Source organism: Nannobrachium achirus (assembly GCF_963921795.1).
Source record: "Nannobrachium achirus genome assembly, chromosome: 6".
NCBI lineage: Eukaryota > Metazoa > Chordata > Actinopteri > Myctophiformes > Myctophidae > Nannobrachium > Nannobrachium achirus.
The window spans coordinates 27,233,454-27,250,640 of NC_137815.1; the positions used below are offsets into that span (position 1 = coordinate 27,233,454).

Consider the following 17,187-nt stretch of genomic DNA (forward strand, 5'->3'; position numbering starts at 1 on the left):
GCTAAATGCTAATGTTAGCGCATTTGGAACCTTTGAGTTGTATAGAGTAAGAGGATACATTCCAGCATGGGGAGAGGCTTGTTCACTGCTAAATGCTAATGTTTGAGGCTAATGCTAGTAACTCAGGGGTTGTCATTGTCTCATGCTACAACGCTAGCATGGCAACACTGGGATAGCCATGTGAAAAGCTTGTTCACTGCTAAATGCTTATGTTAGCGGCTAACGCTAATGTCTTTTGCTACAAACGCTAGCATGATAACACTTAAGTGGCCATGTGAAATGGATAAACTGAGTTGATTATTGTATCTATGCACAGCCAGTACATGCTGAACGTTGTTCGGAACAGCGTTAAACACTTGTTCTGTAATTTTGCACACTGAAAGGCTCTTCGGTGTAAAAACTATTTACTGCAGGCTGGCTGTTGCTTTGACTCTACCATTTCTCTGTATGCTCAACTTATGCTCATGCTAAAGCTGCTACATGTCTGTTGCTAACGACATGTTTCATTTCCAGGCTTCTTTCTTTATCAGTCGTGCTGCTATCTCAGATGCTACAATGATCACATAATTGTGCTAATGGCTTGTTGCTGCTGCTTCAGTCAGATACTATCATGTGTCCTATAATTTCAGCTATTGCTAGCTCCACTCAACCTGCTGCTGCCTGCTAGCATAACTGCTAATAATTACAGCTAATGCTACTGCTAGTTAATGCTGACATCATGTTTAACTTTACAACTCATGCTAAAGCTGATACATGTCGGTTGCTAACATCATGTTATCATTACAGCTCCATGCCGGAGCTGCGGCATGCCCACTGCTACGGCCTCAGGTTTTATCATTGCAGCTTCAGGCTAAAGCTGCTACATGTTCTGCTAAATTGTGTTTTTCTTTATAGCTTCTTGCTGAGGCTGCTACATGTCTGCTGCTAACATGTTTAACTTTTCAGCTTCATACTGGAGCTGCTGCAGCATTTCATTGCAGCGTTGTGCTGCAGTGCTGCGTACTTTCTGCTAACATGTTTATCTTTATAGTTCGTCCACTACTGTATAATACCATGAGGCCAGTCAGGAGCCGGTCGGCACTGCAGAGGGCATTGCTACTACAGCTTCAGCTAACGCTACTTCTGCTGCAACCATGAGCCCGCCTGCCTGCATGCTGCCTGTACTCCCGCCTGCTTGCACGCTGCCTGCCCGCCTGCTGCACACCCGCCCGCCTGCCTGCTGCGCGCCCGCCCCCTGCTGGCCCGCCTGCTTGCACGCTACAGATTCGGCAGACGGGAGTGGCTGCCTGCCTGTTTCATGAGCGACATCCATGTGTCGGGAATGGGATGATCGAGGATTCTGGATCGAGGATGCTCACCTGGACCTCCTCCCGAGCCATGAAAGGCAGGTCATTCGTTAATCAAACTGCATCTTCATCTAAAGGCATAATTATATGGCTGATAAGTCAGATGTATTATATAGATTGCATGGTTGTATTATAATTAATTATAATTATAATAATGATCGTTGCAACAAGGCTCAAGATGATTCTAAGTATATTCAAGTCTCTGCAGCACCTTATGATGGTATGAGTTAATTGATATTCAGCCGGGTAGTGCAACAAGGCAATCCAGTCTACGTTCTCAACTAATACTTCTTTTTATCCTCCATTTCATGGTATCTGCGTGGCCTCTGGCGAGGCAAGCTGTATCAAGCGACTTCCTCTTACTATACCCCTTGTGCACAAACTGGTGGCTCACTTAAGGCAGGGGTGTTTCGGTGCATATGTTGATTTGTTACTAGAAACAGTTTTCTTCTCTGCTTTCTACGGGTTTCTCGGGTGTGGGGAATTTACCTCTAATACAGATCGCTTTGATCCTCTTCACGACCTTAGCATGGCAAATATCACGGTCGATTCTCACATGTATTCAATATTTCTCAAGCACTCTAAAACAGACAAGGAAGGGACAAGTAATTATTTCTCAAAACTAAAACCATGTTTTGTCCTCTGTCCTCCATGGTCCGGTACCTGCAAAAGCGCCCCCTGGCGAGGCAAGACGAGCCCCTGTTCCTGACGGACAAGGGGAAGTCAATGTCAAGGGCATGGTTTACGGCCAGACTCCGTCTCCTCTGCAAAAGATGCGGGATGCCTCCAGAGCTGTACACGTCCCACTCGTTCCGCATCGGCGCAGCTACATCAGCAGCCACCCTGGTCCCAGCTTCAACACTCAAAGTCATGGGCCGCTGGTCGTCAACAGCGTTCGAACGTTACATTCGCCCAGGGACAGCGGACATTCTGGCGGCCCAAAAAGCCATGGGCGCGATGGAATGAGGAGTCGGTCTATCCGAAGCAACAAGGTGGTGGCACGGGCAGCGCAGCTGGTAGGGATTAGGCTACTCCATGCAGGTTGATGTCCAATAAACATAGGTAACTTTAATTAGCTCACTCCCCTTAAGCGCGGTGCACAGCTCAGTAAAGTAAATTAAAAGTAAAAGTAAATTAAAATAAATAAATAAAAAATAATAAAATACAAATAATTATCAATCATGCAATTAAATTAATCCAAGGCCAGCAGGGGAGCTTCCCGGCTCGAATGGCCTTTCTTTAAGAACATCTGCTTCTTAAAATAGGCTAATCATTCAAGAATAGGCGAAGCTTCGCAGCTACACAGAATAGGTACATTTTCACTATCCATAGAATGATCTCTCTTTAAGATGCAGCTGTATCTTTTTTGCATAAGTTAAATAAATTCAACGTAGAGATTGCAGCCAGCGGCTGTTCACATAGTTACTGCTAAGCGTTAGGATGGCTTCTTTGTGGTAAAGACTCTGCAGTCTTTTTGCTTTAATCATATAGAAGTCTGCAGTGGCGCTCTGCTGCTTCACATAACCAGAGTCTGACTGACACAGGTTTTATGTGGCGTTGGGTTCTGTGTTTTGGGGGGTTTTAAAGCGCTCTCTGGTTGGCCGAGCCCTGCCAAGACAGAGAGCAAGCTCATTAGTTTTGGGGGGTATTGCTGCGTTCCCTGATTTTGCTTAGCATGCTCAGAAATGCCTGCACAAAATTCAGGGAGCATCTCCGATCGCGGAGCCCTTCAAACGCCAAGTTTAACTGTATTCCATTTATGCAATAAATGGTTAAATATCCTTGCCAATATCTTGCCGAGTCTATCTGTTCATTATGTTATTAATTGTTATATTCTTGACGTGAATGTTCCTGCCTAAAATAAAGCATAGCGTAAGTTTATGCAGGGCATGGGAGTCAAGTCGCTGCCAGTCTGAGTGTCAGTTGTCAGTCAGCTCTGTTCTCATACCTCATTAACATATCTGCTGGTCATTATGTCACATGACTGCCATACTCCAATCAGAGCTCTCAATCAGTAGGGAAGGCTCCTTTAAATAGAGCTTGCTTTCCCTACCAATGCTTGGTTCCGAAGCTTCGGAATCATTTGCTGCTTGCTTCCTCCTCCACCCCAGCCTCCACCTTTGCATGATCACTCTGGCTAAGCTCAAATACTTGTGATTGTCTGATTAAGTTACAGGTCAATGTGGTTAAGCAAGTACTGTGATCTTGTCTAAGTTTCATGTCATGTTGTTAAGCTCATACTGTGATTTTGTCTAAGTTCATGTCAATGTTGTTAAGCTCAATACTGTGATTTGACTATGTTACATGTCACGGTTATTGCTATTTGCTATTCTATCCCTATGGGGGGTATTGCTGCGTTCCCTGATTTTGCTTAGCATGCTCAGAAATGCCTGCACAAAATTCAGGGAGCATCTCCGATCGCGGAGCCCTTCAAACGCCAAGTTTAACTGTATTCCATTTATGCAATAAATGGTTAAATATCCTTGCCAATATCTTGCCGAGTCTATCTGTTCATTATGTTATTAATTGTTATATTCTTGACGTGAATGTTCCTGCCTAAAATGAATAGTTAGATGGGACATTCTGCCTAAAGAGCACTTTTACTTTTGGAAATGCAAGTAGATTTTGATACCATCTATCTATCTATCTGTCTGTCCGTCCGTCCGTCCGTCCGTCCGTCCGTCCGTCCGTCCGTCCGTCCGTCCGTCCGTCTGTAGGGTGCAAACCTTGTATGTCTAAACAAAAGTCAGGCTTTTCAGGAAATGGTCAAAATAGCCTGCTGTTCCATTGGAACTGTAGTTATTGATTAGTTACAAGCTCTTGTTAATACTTTTCATTGATTTAATATTTCGTCGTAGTCGGGTGGAAACCTTGTATGTCCATTATTTATCATTCTACAAGCACACAACGCCTCGCACCGCGAGGCGTTGTGTGCTTGTTTTCACTACTTTTGTGCGATGGCCTTGTATGATGAAGCAGTGGTTTACTTTGCGAATAAACGTACAAATTTGAAACTTGGAGATACAAGGTTTCTGCCCGACAGTGATGATTTATAAAACCAGCGGTGTACAGTCACTACAGATTTACTTAAGTACAATTTGACGTATTTGTACTTTACTTTTTCTTATTTCCAATTTCCAATTTCCACTACTCCACTACATCTCGGATCCAAATGTTGTATTTTTACTCCACTACATTTATTTGAAAACTTTAGAAACTAGTTACTTTGTAGATTTTGATTTTAATCACAAAACCATTTGAAAATAGCCTATCTACAAGCTCACAATGCGTCATGATGCTACACATTGTGAGCTTGTAGATCTTCTAATTTCAAAAGATTTGTATACAGTACATTGGAAAACTTGAAATAGGACATTCTGCCTCATGAGTACATTTACTTTTGGTACTTCAAGTACATTTTGACACCAATACTTTTGTACTTTTACTAAAGTAAATGTTGAATTCCAGACTTTTACCTGTAACAGAGTATTTCTACATTACAGTATTGATACTTTTACTTAGAACATTTGAGTACTTTTTCCACCACTGTATAAAACCCCCAGACACACTGTCACTTTCAGAATTCTATGACTATCACTACGACTTTTGCACAACGTAGGGCATTTATTTATGAAAAATAAACCAAAAAGTTGAAAAACGGACATACAAGGTTGTCTGACCGGCAGCGTGGATACAAGATTAAAAGACAGGCGCTGCTGGAGTTCGATTGGCGGGCGTTATTAATGACCGGGCATCGGTCACGACGTCGGGCAAAACTCCCAGTTCCCCACAGCCTCCCCCCTCGTTTCTAAATGGCATTCAGCTGCGCTTAATTAGTGGGCTGAGCTGCATTTTGACAACTGCAACGAAAAGGAAAAAAGGAAAAAGTCTGTTTGAAAATAGTAGGTTCGAGCAGAAGGCGAGACCCCCTCCCCTCGCTGTCAGATATCACACAATAAGGTTCACACCACAAGAGGGATTTATTATTTTCTTCTCTCCCTCTCTCACTCTCAGAGAGAACAAATAGATTGAAGCCTTTTTTTTCATAGCTCTGTGAAACACAATATGTGAGCAAACTTAATAAAGCACCGCGGTACAATAATGGAACATATCGCATATTGCCAGACAGACACACTCAATTACGTTGTGAGTTATGTAATCGTGTATAGTACCTTTATTGACGCCGGAAATGGAGCTAGACTGATATAACAGTTCCGGACTCAATATATCGTCCATTATTATTATTATTTTCTTTTTAGCTGACATCAGTATTGGCAGTTATTTAGCCGATTTGTTCCAATTTATAAACAAATATAGGCTAATAATTAAGCCTTTTTTTTGCCAATCTACAAGCTCACAACATGTTGCAGGTGAGTCAGATAGGAAACAGCAGTGACAACACCCTAATGTGTGTGGGGAAGAATTGATTGGTATAATGACTAAATATAGACAGGACATATGTACCGGTATATAGACGGCGTCTAAAGCTGTATGCTCAAGGAAACATGCTGTGTCGCAAATGTAGCATGTGCTCAGTACCGGCGGTACTGAGCACATGCTAAATTTGCGACACAGCATGTTTCTGTACCGGTGAAGATTTCACTCTTTGAATCTTTCTGTACACCTCTGCCGGTATACTGCCCACCTGTGGTGTCGCTACAAACAAGCCAGTATCAGAAGACTCACAGTGGACTATAATGACTGTATGAGGCTGTTACTCAGGCCAGCTTTACACTGCCACTGAAATCTAGCCTGAATCAGATTTGAGTCACATCAAAAGTGGAATCCGATTTTTTTTAAATAGTCTAAATACAGACAGGTCACATGCAGGTCACATGAAAATCCGATTTTGAAAAACCACATCCAGAGGTGGTTTCAAATCCGATCCATATATAATCCGGATCTGAGGACATCTGTTTCAGTCTGAAAGCAGTAACCACATCCACCCCATAGCGTTATACGCAAGTCACATCAAACTGTCCAAACGTCACTTGCTGCACGGCGAGCGTGGAGCGCCACTGTAATGATGACATTACAGAGCGCAAGTATTTACTATTTGATAGGATAGAGAAAACACGTGAGCCAAATAGATAACCAGAGAGAAGAGCGAAACACAAGAGTAAAGAAAAGAAGAGAGAAAAACAATATTGTAACGTGTTTGTTTTTGTTGTTGTCGCCCTGTTATGTCGCATTTCCTGAACGTGATCAACTAGCGTCAACGTTGAGACGTAACGTCATGACGCTGACGTCGTTACCACGGTAACCAAAGAAGAAATGTAGATTGTAGACGCAGGGCAACTTTGGGCTGACGCTGTGAAAATCAGTCAGAACGCACAGATCAGATCTGTGTCACTTGCAAATGCAGTGTGAAAAGTCGGGCCAAAAGATCAGATTTGAGAACCAAATCGGATTTGGGCTGGATTTGACTGCAGTCTAAATCCGGCCTCAGAGCTCCAAGAAGCTCCAGTGCAAGCCAGATGTTTGTAAATGTTGGAGTACCCACCTGCTCTGCTGTGCTACGCAATCTGAGACAGTCAGTAAATTACATCATTGCGGTCATAACTAACCCTATATGTAGTTCTGTCAGATTCTCCTGTCTGTATGTTCAAAACTGAGTCTTTTTAATGTATTTTTATTATATTGTGTTTTTACTGTGATATGGATCACCCTTCGGTCTGAAATAAAGATTGAATTGAATACATTGGGGAGAACAAGGGGTAAAAACCAACAGGAAATAAAAAGATCTTTCATCGTTCGGGCTCCACTCTGAAACACCCACAGACATTCACAGCACACTTTTCACACAGATACCTTCTCATTAAAACATCACTGAATAATTGAGTCAGTGTTGGCTAAACATCATTGTGCGTCTAAAAAGTCACGGTTTTGTTTTAAATTTAGTTTGTAAAATAAGTCTTTCCTCCACGGGTTGTTTTCTGCTAGAGTTTTCAATTCACTGTTAAATAATAAATAAAACAAATGCTGTTTGCATATTTAACACCTATCTCAGGCAAGTTTAAAGTCTCTGCTAGTGGATTTGCATACCATTCAGAACATTATTCTGATGGCTGGGAATGCTTTGGAAAATGGTGGACAGTATGGTCAGTATGGTTATAGCGTGAGTCTACATGCCAGACCATGGGTATGGTTAATCCTTTAATACAGTAGTTCTCAAACGTTTGTTGCATTTCTCAAGTAAATGAAGTTTGTTACTGTACACCACAGCCTGTGACAGTGACACACAAGGTCTGGTTCCTTCCATTCCAGGTGGAACAGCTCTGTGCCAAGGCAGTGGCATGACCCGTTTGCCCCCCCACCGATGGGAAAAACCAACTCCTTTGAGGCACTGCTGCTATTCAGCTGAGGCTAGTCCTTCGTCTCCAACAAGTACTTCTTCTGGGATACAAATAACAGTTTATAAAACTGGCACCCCTTTAACGAAAAACCCTCGCCATGGGAATCTCCCATGGAGTGAATGAGCCCGGGGAACAGAAGGCTGCAGAGTGTGGTGGAGTGTGTTATTCAAAACCTTCCAAGAAAAACACCCACAAGAGTCACAAGAGTCTCTTCAAAAGCTCGTTGTGACTGCCATGGTGTCCAAGGCCTCCCTCACAGAGAGGCACACACACAGTCCTGTTGACACGCTCAGAAAGCAGACAGCTCTCCTGTCAAGACTATACCGGTGACACGACTAAGCAGCAGACACCCCTCTCTACGTTTAAGCTTCCTTTTAAGCTTCCCTTTTTGATGAGGCTTATAGGGCTGACCCTGCCTGGCTTGTCTGGGACTGGTCCTTCACTATGTGTTGCTTTACAGGCTTTAGACTGCTGCCTGGGGTACTTCCCATGAGCACACTGAGCTCTTCTCTTCTCTTCTCTTCTCTTCTCTTCTCTTCTCTTCTCTTCTCTTCTCTTCTCTTCTCCGTGCCCTTTCCGCCTCCTCCTCCTCTCCTCTCCATCTGTATACATTCATGTCCTATCAATGCATGTCACTAACTCCGCTTCCGGGGACTTCTTCCCCTGGGCATTTTTGGTGCTCTCTCTCTCTCGTCTCGCAGGCTCCCATGGTGTGTGATTATAGTTTCCCCCCGGGGAGTTTCCATGGACTACGGCTGTGTACTGTTATTATGGCTATTGTTGTGGTCGTCATTATAGTTTTTTTTAATTAATGCTGTTGTTATTGTTGCTGTCCATCTTTGTGTCTCCCTCTCTCTCTCTCTCTCTCTCTCTCTCTCTCTCTCTCTCTCTCTCTCTCTCTCTCTCTCTCCGTCTCACCAACGAGGTGGAGGCAGATGGCTGCTCAGCCAGAGACTGGCTGTGCACTGGAGGTTTCCTCCCCGTTAAAAGGGGGGGAGATTTTCCTCACCGGTGTCGCCAAATGCTCGCTCAGCAGGGGGGACGTCGGGGCCTCTGCTCTGTATGTAAAGCGTATTGAGACAGCTTGTTGTTTTTTTTGGCGCTATGATGAAATTGAATTCAATTAAACCGAATTAAAAGGCCAAACGGGTAATGGATCCGCGTTATTCATCTCTCCGTCCTCTCTCAACGAGGAAGCCCTTTGTTTACCGGCACTTGAAAAGACATCACTCATATGGCTGTATTATACAGTAGATACTCATTAGTCTATCAATGCCTGTGCCTGTGCATTTGAAAATCCTTTTGCACACTTAGCAAGATTAATTAGCAGTTATCTGGCTAACTGACTTGAATACATGCAACGTCTCGAACAATTTTCTTTTTTTTTTTACCAATTTTTCTCCCAAATGTAGTCGTTATGTTAATTAATTCCTTCCAACACACATTTCTGTGTGTTGTCACTGCTGTTGTATCAGTGGCGTCAGTTCAGAAAAAGCTACGGTATGGCAACATGACTGGTGTCTTGCGCGCGCGACACCAGTCATGTTGCCATACCTTAGCAACAGGCATGATATATTTATTTTAAGAAGTACATATAATATATCATTATATATACCTTAAAAATAATTATTACCTTGTTAAAGGGACCATTTTGTTACATTTTGCATTTGTAGTTATTTTACTGTAATTTACCAACATAATAACCCGCACAGATAGACAAAGAGACATTCATGGATTCATATGTAGAACTAACTTTTATCTTCCCCCCTGGACCCAGGGTATGGCAGCTGCATACCCCTGCCATACCCAATTGACGCCCCTGTGTTGTATCCTACTTACACTCACCTGCCAGAGAGGAGCCCCCGCCGGGAGGACGCAGAGCCTTCGTCCTGCTCCTCCCGCCCAACACACCCTGCTGACAGGTGTCCCCCAGCCTGTAGCAGCTAGGGTTCCCACACATCTTTACCAATTCATTTCCAAAACTTTTCCAAAACTTTTCCAGAATATTTAACCCGGTTTCCAGGACTATATATAACAATAATTCAGCTCAATAACAGGTCGCTTACTCCTATGCTTAATGCCCAAAGACAGGTAGTGTATGCCAGTGGTTCTCAACCACTTCAGGCCTTGACCCCCGAAATAATCATGTTTTAACTTGGGACCCCACCCCGACGAGCACTAAGAGTTGAGGAATTTTGTATAACACGCTTCTATTGTGAAAATAGCTGATCTACATGCTCACAATGTAGATTGGCTATTTTCACAATTTCTGCCTCTAATATTTGACAATTTGTCCCATGCTTAATTTGTCATTTCAGAGGTCAATAACCAAAATCAATAACCAAAGACAATGCATATAGATATTTTTTTCCAGGACCTTCCAGGACCCTTGATAAATTCCCAAACTTTTCCAGTACTGGAAAAATATTTTTCTAATTTCAAAATATTTCCAGGAATTTCATGACCGTGGGAACCCTGCTGTAGGAATACGTGTAGTGACGAATATCTCGCTTGGCTTTCCTACAGAACTGTGTCTACACAGACACAATTGAGTTTGTGTAGATGCATGACAAAGCCGGATGCACCGCAATGGATTCAAACTCCCAGACTTTGCGGTGGTGGGTGGGCAGATACACTATTGGTAACACTACACTTTCAACCATCCCTAATCCCTATTATGTTAAAAGAAAAGAAAAATCTACAAGCTAACAACTTTTTTCCATTTCCTGAAACGTAAAGGTTTTGGTGTAAAAAACATCACAAGGATGCAGCTGGGACGTATCATCAGTGATGTAGCCTGGGGTCGACGGGTGTTTCGGGTCTCGCAACATCATACACCCTCGCCCAGGTGACCCAGCCGGGGTTGATCAAGTCCCGACTTACGTCCCAGTAGCTATCCACGATCAGTCCTATTAGGGAAAGACAGGGTCACTCAATGTGCAGCACCGGAACTACTCTGCCAGGATTGGGGAGCCATTCTGGCGCGTGGAAGAACTAGGCTCTATGGGTTGACTCCTGGCCGGGCTCCTCCTACGTCTTACCAGGTCCTCTCCTGCTCTCACCAGGTTCAGAACCTGTGCGTTGCACCAGACCCCAATCCAAACATTCCATTCAACTGCTGCAGTTGAATGGCCCTCCTAAAGGCCTCACCGTGGATTTGTTGGGCTTCTTCCTCACGGAAGACACAGGCTGGGGCGCTAACCCAACCTGCTCCCGGGTGCCGTCTAAATTCCGGCCGTCAACCGAGTCTCCGGTGGTCACCAAACTATTCCTGGTTGTCACATAGTCTATTCCTATGAGCCACTATAAATAGAACTAATAGTGTAAAAAACATCACAAGGATGCAGCTGGGACGTATCATCAGTGATGTAGCCTGGGGTCGACGGGTGTTTCGGGTCTCGCAACATCATACACCCTCGCCCAGGTGACCCAGCCGGGGTTGATCAAGTCCCGACTTACGTCCCAGTAGCTATCCACGATCAGTCCTATTAGGGAAAGACAGGGTCACTCAATGTGCAGCACCGGAACTACTCTGCCAGGATTGGGGAGCCATTCTGGCGCGTGGAAGAACTAGGCTCTATGGGTTGACTCCTGGCCGGGCTCCTCCTACGTCTTACCAGGTCCTCTCCTGCTCTCACCAGGTTCAGAACCTGTGCGTTGTACCAGACCCCAATCCAAACATTCCATTCAACTGCTGCAGTTGAATGGCCCTCCTAAAGGCCTCACCGTGGATTTGTTGGGCTTCTTCCTCACGGAAGACACAGGCTGGGGCGCTAACCCAACCTGCTCCCGGGCGCCGTCTAAATTCCGGCCGTCAACCGAGTCTCCGGTAGGGTTCCGTCCGACAGTGATGATATTAGGCTACAGTAAAGCTGAACCAGTATTCATGAATGAGCCAAGGATCTTATTCAGGTGTTATAAACCAGAATTAATATAATTACACTGCACAGTTCTCTTCTGCACTTTATTGTGATTATTTACCCATACTAGAGTTCAAGCTTACTCTGCTTATTCTGATCTCGTTCTGGATAAGAGCTTCTGCTAAATGCCTAAATTCTAAATTAGCTAATTATCAACTAATTCCTTCTTCTTCTGCCTCCCAGAGTCCCAGTGCATCGTGGTATATTAATAAAAACATAAAAATGCGATACATGGACATACCGGTACAAGGTTTCTGCCGGACAACAACGTTACACATTAATGCCCTGCTTCATAATGCAAGAGTGTCACACAATAGTGGAATGAAGCCACGGTAGATTGGCTAGAGCTTGTGAACTGGATATTTTCTCTATTTACATTTTTAAATAACAGTGGTTTTCCACCAGTGGTCCGGGGACCACCAGTGGTCCTTGGGGAGGGTTCCAGGTGGTCCCCAGCTAAATGATGGAGAGTTGGTAACCAAATGGACCCTTATAGATCTTTAAATCTTGAGAGCGTAAAATGAAACCAAATGGACCCTTACAGGTCCATTTGGTTTACACAATTTTACACAATTAAAGAATGTAGATTTTATTTTATATCGTTTGCCGTCTCTCCTATGGAACCACATCAATACAGCATGGAATTGAGGACGGAATCTTATCCAAGAACAACAAAATATTCCACGTTTCAGGTCTGAGAGGCTAAATCTCATCAAATGGGTGGTCCGCAGCTCAAATGCCAAAATAAATAATGAAAAAGTTTGAAAACCACTGTTTTTAGAACAATAAAAAGGTTTAGGACATAACGAGATTTTCAGCCGTCAGCGACAATATTATATTTATGCTGTGCGAGGGGAGATGCATCGCCGCGGGCACCTCTTCCTCGCTGCGAGAGGTCAGTCGTTTTGTGAGGAGGAGGAAGTGTAAGTCGCTGACAAAAGTGGTGCCGCGAATGGCTGACAAAGTGACTGAGAATGGCAAAGCCCTCAAACGCCACACACTAACGTCTCCCACGAGCATCGTTATTCTCCGCAAGCAGACCTGGCACCCGCTGGGCTTCAATGCGCGGTCCTTTTCAACAAAAGGTGGGGGATGTAAGGGATGTCTGCACAGCATAAACAACCCGAGAGTATGTGTGTGTGTTTGTGTGTTTGTGTGTTTGTGTGCGTGCGTGCGCGCGTAATAATAGTTTGAAAAATATGCTGCAATTGTCCCAAAGGTTTTATACCAAGTGAATGCAAAACATTTGAATATCGCTGCCATTTGTTACAAAAGTCTATCCCAAACTGACCTCTCCTACGCGGATGTATAACTATTTCCGACAGAAAATGCATAATTATTATGGTTTTGTAAGATAGATTGCTTTATTCCCTTTTAATTGTACTTACATGATTCTGTTTTGATTGTAATTGTTCCACTTTTGAGTTGGCAATGTAAACGTATGTTTTCTCATGCCAATAATGCACCTTTGAATTGAATTGAATATTTGCACTTAGAGAGAGTACGTGTGTGTGCGCGCGCGTGTGTGTGTGTGTGTGTGTGTGTGCAAATTCTCTCATGCACACATCTAAGCACAAACCCAAATGCCACCTCCCCCACACATGAACGTATAAGGACATAAACAGTATATAAATGTTTTCTGTGGGAGATAAAAGAGCCAAATGTGCAGGTCCTTGCAAGATTCTTAGCAAATGGCTGATACGGCAAAACAATTTGTGATAAAGCTGCAAGCTCCCAGGAGGCACTGAAAATAATTACAATCATAGATTACTGTATGTGGAGGGTAAAAAAAGATGAAAGCTATAATGTTCACGGGTTTAGGGCTCTATCAAAAGACAAACCTTTGCTTTTTACATCACTACACCCAATCTAATATAGAGGAACAGGCAGCCATGACTACCAACGGCAACAGAAAAAAATAGAAACACACCTAGCGTGAAGTGAGCAGTGCTATTTATGAGTCAATTTCAGGACAGCCCTGGGCGTACAACAACATTTTGGGCGATTTGTGCAAAGATGTAGGCCAGATGTAGGGCCTGGCCTGAGTCACATAGTTACTGTATCGATTTTAAATTATGGTATACCATACCATATGGTATGGTATGGTATGGTATGGTATGGTATGGTATGGTATGATATCGCCATGAATGGATCAATATCGTCTGTCTGTGTATCCAATCGCCAACCATGTATCATGATGCGTATCGCATCGCTGTTAAAATATATCATTACGACCCTATCCGTTACTGTCCACCGCTGGTTGTGAGCTAGCCACTCTGTAAAATACATTATTTTTGTCATGAAATAAAACGCATCCAACTCGACCGCCGCTTATTTCCGGGTTGTGAACCGTTGTGTCTGCGGTGGCCGCTTGGTGGCTCGAGGTGGGTGCGTTTTATTTCATGACAAAAATAATATATTTTACAGAGTGGGTGGGGTGCTGAGGGGATCACCACCGCAGAGAATAGACTTTCAACAACGCAAAACTACCTTTGGTTTGGTGAGTAGTGAAGTAGTTTTGTTTATTTTGACAGAAGTTGAGCGCTCGTAGGGACTGAGAAATGCCGGTCTATTCATTTGCCGACGGGTCTGTCAGAGTGTCACTGCAAGTGACGCGATGGACCAGAGCTAGTTGTGAGCACGCACACGTGCAGTACCTGAATGGAGACATCGCTGTAGGATCCCCCGATCACCCCGGAGATGGCCAGGGGCACGTCGTTCTGGATGGGGTTGGACCCGTCGGGGCAGATGAAGCCCGGCTCGTGCACCTTGGTCAGCGAGGCTCTGACGAACTCCAGGGACTGCTCCAGAGCGTAAGTGTCCTTGGAGCAGGTGTCCAGGATGTGGGCTCCCAGCTTGAGGCCCGGGAGGATGCGATCGCTGGAGTTGATCTCGTCCAGAGCCAGCAGCATGGCCTCCAGTCTCTGGATCCCTCGCTGCTCGTTGATTTTACCTGGGGGTTGGGTATGAAAATATCAAAAATTGGGATCCAAGTATAGGAACGGAATAAAAATTGCTTAGCACCCAAAAACATTAAGGAATTCGAATTTAGGATAAAATCCTAATCATTTAAAGGAGAATTCCCGGAGGAGTTCTTTTCTTCCCGTAATCTGTTGTTATTCTTTTTTTACATTGATCCCTGGCACAATATATTTTCAAACGGGTGTCCGTGGCCAAATGCATATTTATTTGGGGCCAGTGGTCATCGCAATACTGGTTTGTTGTTGCCACCTTCCATTTGAGTTAAGGGGGTCCTTGCAAATAAACTAGACCAGGTCAACCTGGTTGTGCCAGACCCCGGTTCTGCCAACCCTCTGGGCTTATAAATTTAATGGTACATTTATAGGCTGTCTGTCCCTTTATAGGCTGTCTGTCCCTCCCTCATGTCATCATCATTTGTGACATCATTGTGACCAAATATGGAGAAAAGAGGGAGGGACAGACCGACAGACAAAGCCTTTTGCTTTGTCTGTCGGTCTGTCCCTCCCTCATGTCATTGTGATGACATGAAGGCTTTGTCTGTCGGTCTATCCCTCCCTCATGTCATCATCATGTCATCATCATGACCATCTATGGAGAAAAACCGGACAGACCGACATTTGCTTATGTAGGCCTACCCATTTCATGGGTCTGGCAAACATTTGAGAACCAGTAGCCTACTAGTTGGACTCCTGATTGTCTCATATAGTATACATATATTCTGAAGAAAACCTGGATACTGACATTCAGTAATTGGGTCTTATGATCAAAACAGGAACGTTACACTGTATTGTAAATGGTGTGTAAAAAAGTGTTTGCCTGGACAAGACCGAGCCTTTGCCACGGACACATTAAGTCTGTGTACAAACATTTTCATGACCCCTTGTTATTTTGACAGTTTGAGAAGCGCTGGCCCCTCATCTTACCGCAGTCCTCCGTCCCCTCGCCTTTCTCGTGCACCGGGAACAAGCCTCCGATGATCAGGTCTCCGTCGATAATGATCTCCCTCTTGGCGGCGGGGGGAAGCCGCGGGTAGCTGTTCCCGGTCAGCGCTCCCGGGAACAGCGCGTGCAACAGCAGAGCGTGGAAGGAGCACCAGCGCGCCGCCGTGGCCAGCAGCGCCCTGGGTTGACGGCCTCCACCCAGCAGCATGGTCCCCAGCTCAGGTTATAACGGTAGTCAGGGCTGCTTGGAGTTAGAGGCAGAACTCTTAGAGGCTCTGGAGGCAGACGGCGGCTTTGAACTCTTCTCTTAACGTCGTCTGCATCGTTGATAGTACCTGGGTAGTAGAGAGGGAGAGATGAAAGAGTTAAGTGTCATGTTCTGGATATTGCAAGTAATTGACAGAACACTAAGGTTTTATATATAACTAACTTTTTTTTTTATTATTGTGGCACTATAAATAAGTTAAATAGGAGCTTACTTATAGCAGTGGGCATGGTTTAGTGGTGCCACTAAAGCCACTTTCCCATAGATTGACAAAAATATTTATATCAATTATTTGAAGCCTAGAATCAAGCCATCCAGGATCCTGGTGAATTATGACCACAAAACCTTTGATTCTGTGAAAAGAAATAAAGGGTATTTATTGATGTAGTAAATCATATAATTACATTTGATTGATTGATTGATTGATTGATTGATTGATTGATTGATTGATTGATTGATTGATCGATCGATCTGTTCATCGATCTATTCATCGATCTGTTCATCGATCGGTCGGTCAATTGACTGATTGGCAACCGAAAGGCTGCCAACCAAAGGCTTGTGATTTAAAAGTAACAATAAAACAAGCTATGAAACAAGTTGGCTCATGAGTGCAAGCTCATAGAACTGCTGTTACGCTCTCAACACCACACAGAGCATTAATAAGGCATGAGCGTGGAAGCCCCTCTTATGAAACCCACTCTCATGACTCACTCACTCACTATTCATCACTGCCGCCTCACGGAAACAATCAATCAATAAACATGTCCGTTCAAAGCGACTCACCAAGATTGACATCTCCACTGACACTCTCCTATAGAAAAATACTACTTGAACGAACAACGAATAGGTCTCCAGTCACGTGGATATCATCGGCTATGAAGAAAATCAATGGTTGCACTTGGAGCCCTATAGATTTAGTACTGTGACCTCAACATGATATGAATCTATATGAGCATACCGTCGTTGTCGGGCAGAAACCTCATCGCCATAATTAAAGCTCTTATGACATGCTGTTTTTACCTAACATAAAAGTCTTTGCCCTGGTCCTTAAAACGTGTATTAAAAAAATCAAACCTCGGTTCGAAGTGAAGCGGTGAACTTTTATTCTATGTGTTCTAGAGCTATGAACTCTGTGATCTATACATTCTTCCAATTCTGAATGAATGAATGATTTTATCTGGAGGGCCAAATTGTCATGTGAAGCTTGACCAATCCTCAATTCTGGTCTCATTGGACATTTTTACTCATCCAATCATCAGACCGGGACGGACGTTACACACATATTTTGAATGTACGGGACAGATAAAACCTGTTCGTTCTGGACTGAAATGTCCATATATGGACATGAACGGGACACACAAAGCCACTCCTTGGAAG

General features: G+C 44.0%; 1 protein-coding gene across 2 annotated transcripts in view; it reads right to left on the reverse strand.

Annotated features, from left to right (window-relative positions):
* The window catches only part of grm2b (glutamate receptor, metabotropic 2b), a gene marked incomplete at its 3' end in the record, with an annotated part of 67,435 nt that extends 51,811 nt beyond the window's left edge, over window positions 1-15,624 (reverse strand). For both annotated transcript variants that reach the window (XM_080727260.1, XM_080727259.1), the window contains exons 1-2: window positions 15,528-15,624; window positions 14,280-14,575 (exon numbers count right to left, since the gene is read on the reverse strand). In XM_080727260.1, coding sequence (XP_080583386.1) covers window positions 14,280-14,534 — 255 coding nt within the window. In that variant the 5' untranslated portion in view covers window positions 14,535-14,575; window positions 15,528-15,624. The remainder of the gene's footprint in view (window positions 1-14,279; window positions 14,576-15,527) is intronic.
* Between the last annotated feature and the right edge of the window lie 1,563 nt (window positions 15,625-17,187).